The sequence below is a fragment of the Haemorhous mexicanus genome, chromosome 9 (genome assembly GCF_027477595.1).
Source record: "Haemorhous mexicanus isolate bHaeMex1 chromosome 9, bHaeMex1.pri, whole genome shotgun sequence".
Classification (NCBI taxonomy): Eukaryota; Metazoa; Chordata; class Aves; order Passeriformes; family Fringillidae; genus Haemorhous; species Haemorhous mexicanus.
In genome coordinates this window covers 11,883,194-11,898,390 of record NC_082349.1, presented here as the reverse complement: position 1 = coordinate 11,898,390, position 15,197 = coordinate 11,883,194, and the positions used below count along the sequence as shown (strand labels likewise).

Here is a 15,197-nt window from a genome sequence, read left to right as displayed (position 1 = left end):
CTAAATATTAGATTATGTTTGATTTTCATTAAGTTACTTTTTCTGTACTAGTTTTTCTGTTCAGGTTAAGTTTGTAGCTGAAAATGTTGTGGCTCAAATTGTGATGATTTTAGGGTCCTCTTACCTCCCTTGGTCTTTGTAATGCACATGGAATGGCAAATAGGATCACTGGGGTCATCAGTGTATCATTGCAATGTATGTTTGTATTTCGTGCAGTTCTTTTACATGCCCTTCTCTGGAGTGGTCCCTGTATTTATTTTTTTTTTTATACATTTAGAAGGCTTTCTGCACTTGCTGTTGTTGCTGATTTCTATTCTGCTCCTTCTCTGCAGCATCATTTGCAGTGGTGGGATGAGGAAGAGCTTTTCAGTGTTTCATGTAATACACATCTACACATGTACAGCTATGGTAAAAAAATAAAAATGATGGTGTGGGAATGTTCCAATTTTCTCCAACACAAATGGGCAGTCCCACTTAATATCAATAACCACTTTCAGTTTTGGCCTTGTGTGCAGCTAGGATGCAATGGGGAAGCATATCCTCATAGGCTATAAATCTGTTCACTTCTTTTGCCTTCATGTTAAAACATAAACCTAACCTAAGATCTTGCCTTAAAGAAAGCCACACCAAATAGTTCCCTTCAGAATTTCCTTTGTTTTGCTATTAACAGACTCTCACCATGCTCTATGTTTGGATCATAATAGGCTCCAACTGACCTGAAGCCAAAATTAACTCAGCAAAGTCCTAAAACTTTATACCTTGCCAGGTATTAATTACTCCATTTATCTTCCCTGTACTTCAGGAAGCAGCTAGTGTCCTAAAAGTTACTCATGTTATCTTAACACCTGTCTGGGTTGTGTAAAGAAACTGGCAGATCTAAATAGCACTAGAGATGTCCTAAAGAAGACAAACCTTTTCTCAGAAACTAAATTACTAAGATGACTTTCTGTGTCTGCTGAAAATGGTGCAGTCTTGCTCTCCATCTGTGCTGGATGCTTTGGCATTGCTGTCAGTCAAATGAGAATGCAGTTCCTGTGTTGGATCTCATGGTGGGCCTGGCCCATGCAGGGTATGGCAAGGCTGGAACTGGGCTTTAGTGTACAAGGTGATGTTCACTGGATACATTTTTGCATATTTTTTATCTCTCTATTTATTTAAATGCAGTCTAGCTCCTGTGCCCTGCATCTAGAAATGGCCTATGGTAGCTACCAAGAGAATAGCCTAGAAAAATAGAGGAAAATATATTGTGGCATTTTTCCTGTGGAATTCTGCTTGTACCCTTAAGATGATGCTGTATCCTCTTAGCCTTATTTTCCTATGTTCGGGTAGGTTCCATAGGATCTTTCTTCTTTTTTTTTCCTCTGTTAACTGTATCTTCTTTGGAAATCTTTTGCAAACCTAGTTGTGGAATTCCAAGCGGATCCATCACTTGGATCTCTTTGTCCCCTTGCTTCAGAGAACCTTGAAGAACACTAAACAGATTTGCAAGGCAGGGGTTTGCTTACAAAATCTGCATTAATTCTTAGCCAATCTGTCTTCTTTGTGCCTCCTGATTTTGTTCTCACAGGTTTCCATCTGTTTGTCTGGATTGCTGGGGTTGTCTGTAGTTTTCCTGTCTGTTGTGTTTTCCTGACAACTCCTGGTCAAACCACTCCATAGCAGACAGGGACACTGTGTTGGTGATCTCTGTGCAGTTTCTCTGGTGTGGCCTGGCCTTCAGTGGATGTGTCCCTTCCTCCTGGCACTGCTGTGCAGCCTTGTGCTCTCCACTGCCCCCCTGGAGGGGGCTCAGCACCCAGGGGATGCTGGTTCAGGGCCTGGTTCCACTCTGCCTTTGATGTGAAGCCTGTTCCACAGCTGGCCCAGGTGAAATCTCCAGCTTTGCTTCTGCTGTGATGCTGAATCTCCATCCCCATGGTGCTCGAAGGGCATCATTTGACATTTCATGTTTTGGTGTAATTTTCAGTGTGAAAAACATCTAACAGTCTAGTGGTTTTAAGGGGAATTAGCATAAGCAGTGCCATTTGACAGTCCTTTTTTATAAAAGAGTCTTCGAATTTTATATTGTTCTGCTTCAGCACAGAGAAATTTCACACCACCGTAGGCATTTGCCCTTTCCTATTTCCTAGAGTTTTTTAAAAGAATATTTCCTAGTTTTTATTAAACAAGATTGTCCTTAATTTTTTTTCTTCTTACAAAATCATATGTTTGTTATGTGCAAGGTGTGTCTTTGCAGCAGGAGGCTGGAAATTCAAAGTGATCAGTATGAACTAGTAGTCCAGGGAAGGCAGAAGTATTGGTACCTGTAAGGTTTCTGCACTTCCTTTTGCTGCCTTACAAGCACTCTTTGACTGTTTGACTGCTTATTATTTTTTTTAATTCCTAAGCTATGTTTTAAACTGAATTAGAAATTGTATCTCCTTGCATCGGATTAAAAATTTAACTTTTATTACAGAAATTATTATCAGCATTTTTGGAAGAGTTTTTGTGGCACTTATGATCAAATTACAGAATACTGCAAAGAAATCTATGCAAGACAGCCATTGCTATTGAGCCAGGACATTCCTCTCTGTCAGCTCCAGCCTGAGTTTGCTCTTCATATTCCAGGGGAATAAAGCTAGATGGCACAAGGCACATTTCACTCCTTACTGTTTAGATTCCCCTCACATTCCCCAGTGGTTTTCCAGCTATTTTTATCTTACTGTTTTCTTGCAACCTTAGAGGTATTTTGGGTAAAAATCACTTAGTTTCCTTTGAAGTCTGCCTGGAAAATGCAGCAGGGCAAGTCCCAGGGAAGCAGCTCCAGAAGGGTTTTATTAGCCTACTGCCCTGTGTGAATGGACATGGCAGTACCACTGTGTTCTGCTGGATGGAGCCAGGGCTGCCAGTGAGCAGCCCCCAACCTCTCCCAAATCTTGTTCCAAGGCTGTAACTTGGTCTTCATTTCTTAACCTCCCCTTTCCTCGGTTTCCTTATGAAGAATAAAGTGCTAACTTTCTGAGGTCTGTAGCACTTTGGGTGGAAGGTTTCTCCACGTGCATCACAGTTTTGCTTTGTAGCATGGTGCTGTCACCATTCAGCCAACAGAACATGAAGCAGCTGTGGTAATTTTTGTTCTTAGTTGCAGAGATGTTTTCTTTATCATTCTCAATTCCAGTTGCACATAAGAGCTACAGTTCTTCAAGATGAAAAATATCTCCTGACAAAGGCAAGTGTAAAAGCCTAAAGGTATGTAAGGAGTTCAGAACTAAACTAACATAGATCTTGAAATTGCTGATATCTGTAACCACTGATTTGCAACAGCTTTTAATATGTGAAATGATGCGCTGCAGATCATGAATCAATCAAATTATAGTGAAGAGTGTGAGATGACAGCATAAAGCAGAGAATGGCAGCAATACCTAGTGTGTACTACTTATCCCTAGGCTGACAGCATTTTCTGTCATAAATCTGTTTGGTTTATAACTAGGCCATAAAACCTTACATCAGGCTGAAATGCAGCAGGATTCTGTAGTTCAAAAATTGTGCATTTATAGCGAAATACATCAGTGATTTGTTAATTAAAATTGCAGTGCTTTAAGAGTTATTTACATTTCTTCTGCACTCTTATATCTTCTGCTTTTTGGACTCAATTTATGTTCCATGTAAATCTGTGTGATCTATTTAAAACTTGCTGTCTCCTTGGCTTCATCAAATTCCTTTTTATATATACAGGTGTGACTTAGAAAATACTCCTTCATAATTTTTGTAATTAGATGGGGGACCTTGCTGAAACTTCACAGGAGGTTGATGAGACTAAAGTGAGTTTGGGTTTGTTTTGTTTAAAATATGTGTATGAGGGTAGCAAGAACATAGAGCTATTGACAGAAACTGAACAGGGAATGAGTTACAATGCTTAGCTTGGCTGTCTTAGGAGATTTAGTGTCCTTACAGTTTATTCCGTGTTTCTTCATATTCTAAATGCTTCCCCATATCTACTCGACACTGAGCAGTCTTGCAGACAGGGAACAAGCCTGTGGAACACAGTGGGGTCAGGCAATCTCTGTTTCTACAGAATACTAGAAGTAGACCAGTGTACTCTATCTTTAAATGATCTGATTTTAACAATAACATAGCTAAACATACAGCATACACATCCTGCAGCCCTTGACTGATGGAAAAACTAAGAGTTCTAGTTTAAAATGACAAGATCTTTTTATTATTGTATCAGTAATAAAACAGGGACAGAAGCATCAGAGGACCTACTGTGATCTGTACCACGTCTTGCAGTCACATTAGAAACGATCTGTAAATCAGTTTGACAGATTTCATCAATTGGGGCAACATATGCTGCATACACACCCAGTACACATGTTGAAAGGGATGTTCAAACTGCCATTAGTTCAAAACCCATTTTGTTTTTTATAGAATGCAGTGAAATCAAGTGGAAGGAATAAAACACCATCAGTGAAAGAAGGAGAGGTAAACACCAGCTGTCAAGAGAAAGGTAACGTGCACTTGGCATTCAGTTTGTAAGCTGAGTGGTGTGTACCAGGAAGAACACCAAAATAAAGCTTTTAAGGCAAAATACATTATAGACTCCTACTTTTTGATAGTGGGCAGGGCTGCAGCAAGGCAGTGGCTCTTGGAGACTTGCACTTCAGGTTCAGGCAGTATTACAAAGGTGACACCAGTTTGCCCCTGCCAGGACAGTTCACTTTGTCCCCAGGGAATCAGGGTATCTGTGGGGCAGCTGCAGCTATTGCTATCCAGGTTTGGAAAGAGGAAGACCATGGGTTATAAGGGGGTCTAAATGAGAGTGTTTGGTCCAGTTCTGTGCCTCGCCTCTGAGGTTCAGCTTCTTGGATTTAGGTGTTTAAAGGTAGTATCTTTGTTCTAGCTTTTGCACTTGTCTAATGACAGACACCTTTCATCACCTGAGATATGTTTCATGCAATAGTTACTGATTACTTCAAAAAAATTTGAGATTTGATATTTGTGAAGCAAAAGGAAAAGTAATACTGTAACTGAAATCTTCTTTATTCACAAGCCACATGTAACCCAATAATTCCCACTGTGAGGTTCCATACACAGCATGAGCATTGTCCTTTCCCTTTGTTTTGCAGGGACTCACCATGTACATACAGGTACTTCATGGAAAAAAAAGCAGAGTTTAACTTTGCTCCTCTCAGGAGGACAATTTTGTACTCATGGAACACTTTTCACATCCCAGCTTCAGTGTGATCCAGAATCTCCGAGATCAGTGATGATCTTGGGACAGTGGAAGGCAGAGATTTTTGCAGGTGCAGTGCTGTGATCTTTCTGGCTACCATGACTGGTATTGTAGTACTGGTAGTTTACCTTCTCCATTCCAGAAATTTGGTCACATTGTGCTGAGCAGCTGTGGCCTGGCTCGTAGTCTGTTGCCTCGGGGGGTTGCTGGCAGCCTCTTGCAGGAGTACAAGAGGCAAAACAGAACACAGCCCCTCCAGCCTTAGCTTGTCTTCACTGAGAAGCTGCTGCCATGGCCAGTGGGGGGTTTGGCTTTTTGGGGATAAATTTTGTTTGCCCTCCTTCCTCCCACCCCTATTTAAAAAACAGCAGCTCGATAGCACAGCAGCAAATGCACATTAATATCAAACAGAATTTTCACTACCATTTTCGTATTAACATAAGATGTTAGAATGTAAAGTGAGCTGGATCTGCACATGGGACCACTCTTGCTGTTAAAGGCTTTACGCTGGAACAGAGCCTGAAATTCTTCGAAGAAATCCAACATTTCTTGATCAAATATTAATTACATGCCATATAGAATTATATATTTCAAACAAGTTTTATAAATAAAAAGCTAGGCCTTTCAAACCATCAGCAATATTAATTTTGGATTTAAAAGATTATGAAAGATAAACAACTACATAATTGTGAATTAGAAAAATACTGGCCTAGGTTGCATAAAACCCTCCATTAAATAAATCCGGAAAGTTTTCACTATGAAAATTCAGTGGCATTGTACTTAAAAAAGCCATAATGAGTTAACGGTCCCTTAATGACACTCAGGTTGTGTTTCACGAATCACAAACACACACAGGATGTCCGATGGCCCCAAAAGGTGACAGACTGGGTTCATACAGTTTAACAGCAAGTACTGGGGGTGTGTGCTGCTCCTCCATGCCATTCCTGACTGCTGCTGCGGGTGCCAGCTGCACACCCTGGGACCCTTCTCCTCCAGGCTGCCGTGCTGGCCCAATGCCCCAAAGGCTGCTGCTGCGGGAGGTGACGTGGCTGGGCTCGTGTGTCCGTGCCTCAGGCCAGCGGGCTGGCCTCGGGCTGGGCTCCCGGGAGCGGCTCTGGCTGCCAGTCGGGCTGGAAGAAGCGGATGTGGAATGTCCGTGCCCAGTTCTCGAAGACGCGCTTCTCGGTGATGAAGCGGTGGTGGCTGCCCTTGCGGCCCCGCTCGTGGGAAATGTACATTGTGCACTCGTCTGGTCCCAGAGGCTCATAGTAGTGATAAGGTACTGAAAGATGATTAGGATCCCTGTGGAAAAAAGAAAATAGATGGAAGCCCAAGATGTTCTTTCTTGTTGATTGAAAAGATGCTATCTTTAATGAACTGATGGGCTCAAATCCACTTTTTCTCACAGTTAAACTATGGAGCTGGTTTTTTTTTCTTGCGTATCTAATACATCAGAATGGGGCAAAGGTGTTTTCTTTGCTTTTTCTTTTGCTCTCCTTTAATCCTCTTCCTCCCAGTTAAATGAAGGACAGCAGTAGCTCAGAAACACGGGAGGGTGCTGCAGGGCTGTGTTACTATTAGGAAATTTGAAGTAAACTGCTTAAAAGAGATTTAAATCTAGATTGTGATTTGTTAAAGGTCTTGCAGAGGTATTTCCTGAACTGGGGAAGAAAGAGAAGATGACAGACGGAGGTGGTTATCTGTGTCACCTCAGTTCAGCTGAACGTTCCCAGCATGCTGCGCGAGGTTCCGAGAGCACAACTTCAGTGAGTGTCAGCGCACCAGGTCAGTGGTACAGGCTGTGGTGCTGGCATTTTAATCAAATGTCTGATGCACAAATGAGGTCTTTATTTTACAACAGCAGCTTTCATGTACCTAAGCTAAAAATTAAAACAGTTCACCCATAGTATCGATCTGATCTTGTGAACCCATTCACATTTCCCAGCGGGAGATGAGTGACTCGTGGTGACACATTGGATATGCCAAACACCAATTAGATACTTAGGATAAAGTTCAGTTTAGCAGTTCTGACCTCAGTGTTTCCGTGTAACATTCTGTAAATGGCACATCTGTATTATAATAAGCCAGAGCAATTCATTCTCCTTTTGTTTTAATCTCTAAAATTAGAGATGTACCCATGATAGTTTTTTACTTTGGGCACGAGCGTTTTGGGCTGACAGGAACTCACACGCTCTCTTGGTCATAAATACTAAGAGAGCAAGCTGTCCCAGACAGAATTACCCAACTGTATCCCTCTTTCCCTGATTGCTACCAGCTATTTTTGCTGTGGCAGAAAATTTTCCAATATCAGCATTTAGTGAAGCCTTGGAGCTGCTCTGTGTTACAGCCTGAGCTGAACAGGACCCCAGCACAGAGCAAGAAATCTGATACAGATTCGAGGCTGTCAGCTCTAATATAGAGTTGATTATTTTCATTTTGAAGAGCTAATATTTAAGGTCACTTTCAATTGAATGCATCCAGAGTCTGTCATTAGTCTGTGCTGGTCATTATTTTTACTGTGTAATTCTGTCACCTACGCAATTTTCTAATTTTTCTTATTTTGCCATTATCCATATTGTATATGCAGAGTAATGTATGATATTGCTGCTGCTTTCCATTTGTGCCTTAGATTAACGTTTTAATTCGATCAGTCTGCCTTCCTTGTAACACAACATGGTGATCAATCTTACGAGACCAGAACAACAATAAAATTACATTTCTAGAATAAGATGGATTCTAAACTTATTAAATATATCCTCACTGGAATACATAAGAGTAAAACAAAATCCTTCATCACCTCATCTACAGAAAATGTATTTGTAATCTAAAGCTGCCCTTCACATAGAAATTTATTATTTCTAAACTACAACTATTAGAACTCAATCTTCAATTAATTTTTCACTTTTTTGATACACTGGAATTCTTATTGTTGCTTAATTGAATAATTTGTATGGTTACTATAAATCTAATAGGATACATTTTCATGTGATGTGGTTTTGTTAAGAACTACTAAACAAAGAGGCCTCTGCCTCTCATTCAGACTGCTCTTCCTTCTTGCACTAAAGCTGGATTTTATTCTTGGGTCCTCAACCTGTATTGCTTGGTATAAATTTACTGCTTTAAAGTTAGGATTAGTAAAATTGAAATCATATCTCCAAGAGACTTGGGAAAAATGCGGCCCCAGTTAAGGGGCAAAGTGAGCCTCTCAGGCTGCAGGTCCCTCCAGGCAAGGTGTTTTTGGAGCCAGGGATTCCACATTCCACACCAGTGTGTCCTACGTGGATGTCCTTAGCTCCTGGCCAGGCTGTACCATCTCACTGCATCCTGTGCACCATGCCACCAGAAACAGCCCAGAGGGACCTGGTGCACAGGCCTGGCAGGTGAGAGGGAGGAGCTCAGTGCAGGCAGCCTGTGGGGCTCAGGCCTTGTGTGCAGCTCTGCTGGCTGAACTGGGGGTGAGATCAGGGCAGGAATGGGGGCTGCTGGCTACAGACCTCTCTAGGACTACTCTGCAGCTGACTGAGGTTTAAAGGTCAAGTTCCATAAGCTGTCTTTTAGATTTGGAACTCTGAAGGGTATTTACATATGGAGGACCTTCTCATTTGGGAGTTCTGGATTCCCCCAGATTGCATGCTAGTAAGCTTTGGATTTGAATTCTGGCTTGAGTACACCATAACCCAAATTAACTGTGCTGTGTTATCTTCTAACTCTGCAATTAGCTCGTGTCACCAGCAAATGAAATGCATGAGTAATTTCTATATGGAAATTGCTTGCCACCTCATTTATTAACATTAAAACAGATGCTGTTTTATCACTGACTGATACTGGACATTAATCAGTATTTTGTCAGACTCTGCATGCATATTAATAGCACAGCTGGGAGGAATCTCTGGAAGTTCCTCTGTAAAATATCCTGTGCTTCCTGCCTGGTCACCTGCCAGCACAGCACCCGTGGATGTGCTTGTACCCCTGTCTGTCAGCTACTGTTTGCCACTTGAGTGCACATTTTCCCACAGATGGTATCCACCTACAGCAAAAGCTGGAGGTACAACACAAAAGAAAAAAGGCAGGGAAACCAGGCCATCCCATACCACATTCTGGTCAGCCTCATTCCCTTGAAATGAAGAGCCATACTAAATCAACCCTCTAAAACTATAGGTACTCACACACTTTGTAAAATAATTCATATTTTGATGTGTGAGTAAAGTGTCATTTATATGTTGAGTGATGAGCAATGTGCTGTGTCAGGACCATGAAGATTTGTAGATAATCTTTTGCCTTCTATTCCCAGGATTTCCTTTCCCTGACCTCCATAATTAGTCCTGTTTTCCAAACCATGTATGCATTTTGTTATTAAGCTAATGAGGTGAGGCATATGGACCAAAGAGCAGGACTAGCTCACATACAGCTTACAGTTTCTCATAAGCTCCAGGAAATGTAACCAGCAACACTGCTGCTGTGCATTTGATTTAAAGGAACTGAAAGTAGAGAGAGAGAGAGAGGTAAGAAAACACTAAAGTATTTCAAATACCAATTTTCAGGTGAATTATCATGGAAAATGACCTGGCAGTCAAATGAGGATTCTTATACAAAAATTATCTGTTTCAATAACTGGAACAAAAATTATTCATATTAGTTAAAATAAGGCTCAGAATTAAGTTTTAAGTTTCTGGGAGTTCCAGAAGGCCCATGAAGAGGAAAAGAGTTAAAGAGGGTTCATCTCATTAACCCTCGAGTTTTCCTTGTGTACAGGAGTGCCCTGAGACCTGCAGGGAACGAGCCTTTCTGTCCCTGCTGCCCATAATGCCACAGACAGGTGCTGGAATTCCTACAAACTCACTAAGGCTTGTTTTGTCCTTCCCAGCCCTGCTGCTGAGCACCCACAAAGAGAAGCAGCAGCCCTGCAGTGCCTTCAGGAATTGTTGTGGTATTTGGGCACCACTGTCAGGCTGCTGCTGAAGGGAGGCAAGAGGAGAATCCAGCATGTCCCTGTTCAGGAGTGAGTGCTGTGCATGCAGGGCTGCCAAAGGGAGTTCTTGAGAGGGAAGTGCTTCCCATCTGGAAAGGCTTGGATTGGATCCCTGGCACTGGAAAAAATACAGCAAGATGGCTTGTCTGTCTTGGACAAAAGAGTGAGAGGTGTGCACACTTCACAAAAATGTTTGCAATCTGCATGGAAGCACAAGCTTTCATCTTCCTACAGAATGCACAAGACAGCATGAGAGCAATAGCAAGCCATTAACCCTTCCTACAGCATAAATCTGTAGCAAGCAAAGGGGCTTGAAATCACTTATAGCTTTGCTGTAAAGTACTAAAAATTTATAAGAATTAGGACACCAACAGTTCAGCTATGAAACTCAGTGTCCAGTGAAGTAAATAAAAATGAATCTAAAACACCTTGTTGCAAGTAATAGTGACAAATCTTTTAGTCTCTGCTCCAGACTCCTTCACTAAACTGTTTTTCCTGCACGGGTGCAAAGCAGTTTGGTTAATGATCTCAAGCTAATAATTTGTAGCAGAATCAACAGCATGAGATTCCTGGTACCTTTGAGGTGTCCTTCACATTACAAATGTGACACTAATTTAGTTCCATGACACTGATCACCACACTCATTACTTATTCCACAGATTAATACTTAAAAATGAATTGGTATCTATCTGCTGAAGTTATAAATTTGGTGATACTAATTATGAACAGAAATAAGATTTATTGGAGGGTTTTTTTCAATCTTAATGATTCTTTAGTTGCACAGCAAGTAGGATACTCACACACACAAATCCAGTACACATGCATTTCAGTTGTTTTGTTGGGACTTCTTGTTTTGATTTTTTTTTTTAATAGTAGATTCTTATTCTGTCTGACTGAAAACCAGGAAATATGGCGTACAATTACAGAATATTTCTTTCTGCTATTCTGTTCTGTTGTCTTATTTCTTTGAAAGAAAGCACTGTTTTAACTTTTTAATGAGTGGCTGAAGAGCTGGCTAAGAAGGTTAACTCTATTTATGGCAAGAAACTCCTTTCACAGATCTTAATGGACAGCTTCTTCCAGGCATGGCAACTACAGTTTTCCCCTTCATCCCCTGGGGAATCAAGATGAAGTAAAGACATTTCATATTACTTTGATTAAGAAATTACCTTTTCCCTGTTTACAACCAGGTGTGTGTACCTTTATGTTTAAGATTTTTTTATGCAGGCTGTAAGAACAATTACATCTTTCACTTGTAGGACTGACCTACAGCCTTTCTTGTGTTATAATTTAAGTCCATTTGATTTCAGTGTATTGATTCTATGAAAGCCTTTCATATGCTCTCAGTGACATTTTTAGTCTCTCTCAAAACAGTTTGTTTGGGTTTAGCTGGCTTTTTAAAATATGTATCTAAACTATTCTTTGTCTGAAAAGTCAGGATTTAATGTTATTTTGCAGTAAAATTCTGTCTTCTGTATTTTTAGATCATCAATTTAAGAATTACTTCCATGTGCCATGGGAATACAGCCACTTCTGGAGTAAGACAGACCAACCACTTACAGAAACTGAAGAAGTATGTGTTGGCCAACTGAGATGACAGAGGAACGAGATGCTGTGCTGTGGAAGGTATTTGTTGTCTGGCATATCTGATCTAGTTTGCAATTTTCCTTGGAGAATTCGTGCTGAAGTCTGCCAGTACATCACAGCATTTATCATCAGTATTTTGTTATAATTTGTAGAAATTCTCACAAAGTGGAGTTTAGTGTTGACATTTCATGCTGTGATTTCTTTGGGGATTTCTACAATATGCCCAAGACAAATGCAGATTCCTGAACAGTTCTTGTAAGTGCTCAGAGCAAAGTCAAAGCAGTCCCATTCTTGAAGACTAACCCAGCACTGCAGCCTTGCCCTCCGTGCTCCTGAAAGGCATCCAGAATTACCCAATGAACCAGACTTGAGACAGATCATGACATTTACAATAGAAAATTCAAGCAAGTGCTTCTTGGTGAGAGGGGTTTGTGAGCAGGTGATGAAACGCTGCACTGAGGCCTCGTTCCAGACTGGCTCCAGCTCTTCCTGGCTCACCCAGCAGGACAAATGGGATCAGCACCAGCTATGGGCAGGAACCACTCAGTGCTGGGCTAGTGCTGGGTGGGCAGGTGAGACTTGTGTCAGCATCAAGACTGCTGATGTGATTTGTCTGTTTTCATACTGGTATCTTGTGGCTAATGTAATTTTGGTGTAGCACTAGAATTTCTGAAGCCTCTCCCTGTGTCACTGATCCATAGTGGGAAAAGCTTAACCAGGACCTGGGGTCTGGTCTTGAGCACAGCTGGAGGAAGAACGGGGCTGGAAAAGGGCACAGGCTGTTCTGTGAACAGCAGCTTCCACTGGCACAACTGTGCTGCCTCTGCCTCCTGTGCCCCGCCCCTGCCACGCCCAAAACGGGACCACAGGGCTGATCCTCCGGGGTCAAATCCATGGGGACAGGTTTCCTGGGCACCATTTAGGAAGCTGCAAGATTGGCATTCACGTGACAGAGGTACAATAATGTTAATTTGAGTTGCACAGAAAGTTCAATTTAGAAACTAGTCGCTGTGAGAACACTGTTCCTCTATTAATTTGGGGGGAACTCGAAAAACAAATTAAAAGTAATGTTTTCCCGTACTTCTTTCTTCAGATTAATTTCATGCCAATTATTGCACTACTTTTAGCTGATAAATATTCAGAAACTAAAAGAAAGCAACAAGATGGATTAATTCTCCCACAGTACAAACAAATTTTTAAAATATTTCATATAACATAATTAAATGCTGTTTGTTGTTTTCAGAATGAGATCATGGGACATCTAAGTAATTGCTTTAAGAGGACTGAAGACTTGCTGCAGAGTAAAAAGATTAAAAAGATTCAGATATTTATCTGTAACATTAACTTTGTTGGCTAATAATGGTTCTAAAATAAATCCTACCTGCAGAAATCCGGTGGCACCATGCCATAAACATTTATCCTGTCACAGAGCTCTAATGCGATAGTCATTGTGAACCAGCCCGTGCTAAGCCAAGTGTTGGATATCTTCCTGAAAGCAAAAACATAATTAAGTTTCTAAGCTGGCAAATAATTCTCGAGATTTATTTATTTATTTATCCATTCATTCATTCTGAAGCAATTTCTTGGTATTTCCTTCATTCTTGTAAAAGGCTTTGAAAACTGGGCAACCAAGACTACTTAGCTCGTCCACCTTTTAATGGTTTTTCTGGTGCCTCCTGTCAGTGGAGTAATCTGACCAGGACTTTCCTTGCTGTAATTAATTTTAGGCACAGCAACCTTAATAATTTAGCTGATCTTTTGACTTGGTTTCTAGAAGCTCCCAGCCCCACACTGTGACTGCTGGTAGGAAACTCTTTAGTCAGCAGCAGCTATGACTGCCCCATAGCCAGCCTGGGAAATCTTCATGCTAGGAACCACCCCAGGTGCCATCCCTGCCGGAGGGGAGCCTGACAATGGGAATGACAGCGCTGGCAGCGAGCCCTTAAGGCAACACCTCTCCTGCCTTCGCTGCAGGCTGGGACATGGCTTTAAAAGAAGCTCAACTGATGCCAGTATTAATTAGGCAAAGCAGGAGATACCACCCTGTAACTGCTCACAGATGTAAGGGATTAAAAAATTGTGTTTAAATTTTGCTGTATCACAGGTTCTTATCTGCAAAGGTTCACTCAAAGGTCTCCTTTCAAATGCTACTAGAGAATAAGACAGAATTGTCCCTAATGGCTTCTCACTCAGCTAGGAAAGTCCCGCAGGAAGAAGTTGAAGCTTGTGTTATCTGCAGCCCAAAGAGTCCTCAGATCCCTGCTGACAGCCTGTCACAGTGACAGGCTCTCCTTTCCTCTCCTACTAAAGCTGAGGCACCAGGGGAGCAAGTGCAGGCTCTGGGAAGGCCTGGGCACTCTACCTGAATGTATTAAAGTAGGACCTACATTAATCCCATTCCCCCACACCTGTATCTGCCAGATACCTGTGAAACTGGGCCACAGCCCCCCAAAAAAGCACAGCAGAAAACATGAGGTTCTCTTCAGAGAAGTCACCAGGGAATCCCAGGTCCTGGCCCAAGTTCCAAGGCCATCTTTTACAGTTTACCCAGTGATAGCAGGATGTGGAACAGTCTTGGAAGCAGGGACCTGAGGCCACAAAAGCCACTGCAAGCAAGTGCCAGCAATTACTAACATCTAATTCAGCTGGCAGGAGCCACCACACAGCTTCCCAAGCTAATGCAAAACAAGCTGGTTCCAAGTAGGTCACCTACAGGGCAGTAGGAGGAGATGTTTTGAGCACTGTCAGATTGAGGAATGCCTTGTACCAAGGTTTCCCATTTCCTCAGGGAATCAGACTACTAAAAGGAAAAAAAAAAGTGGTGGTGTCTGTGCCAGCTGCTTAAAAGACACTTCTAAACATAAGGGAATTCTTTGACTAAATATGCCTGGAGGATGCTGAGGAGCCTAGGTAATTTGTCCTGTCCTTAGTGGATCACCTGGTAACGTATACACTCCCAAAACACACATTTTTACTGCTCCTGACACACAGACTTTCAAGCTAAGCTAGCATTTGGAGAATGACATGTTATAAGCATCTCATTATTTCCAATTATGGTGCCTTATTTATTTTCTGACTGTGCACTGAAGCTTGGGTGGAGGGGTGGGGCAGCTTGTCATAATGTCATAGCTGGGTCATAAGCTCAGTGGAGGCCTTCAGGCACAGCAAAAATATAAACCAGTGAGAATTTCTGGCTCAAAATTATTAGGGAAAAGAATGGCAGGGAAAAGCCTAAAAAACTTGCTTCTCTGCCACCTGAGAGTTTCTGAGCTCTGAATCACTAGATAATTCAGGAACATGTTCAGGCTACGAGTGCTTTGGAGCTTGCACAAGTCCACTGTTCCAGGTGCCCAACACTTACATTCCAAAACCAAGGGAACAACTGCAGCCAGACACGACCAAAGCTTTGCACAGCTCAGGACACCCAGC

General features: G+C 41.8%; 1 protein-coding gene across 1 annotated transcript in view; it reads right to left on the bottom strand.

The window, feature by feature from the left end:
- Positions 1 to 4,169: 4,169 nt before the first annotated feature.
- Positions 4,170 to 15,197, bottom strand: part of ST6GALNAC5 (ST6 N-acetylgalactosaminide alpha-2,6-sialyltransferase 5) — a 68,803-nt gene continuing 57,775 nt past the window's right edge. Inside the window, exons 4-5 of the mRNA XM_059854047.1 lie at positions 13,150 to 13,257; positions 4,170 to 6,514 (exon numbers count right to left, since the gene is read on the bottom strand). Coding sequence (XP_059710030.1) covers positions 6,283 to 6,514; positions 13,150 to 13,257 — 340 coding nt within the window. The 3' untranslated portion in view covers positions 4,170 to 6,282. The remainder of the gene's footprint in view (positions 6,515 to 13,149; positions 13,258 to 15,197) is intronic.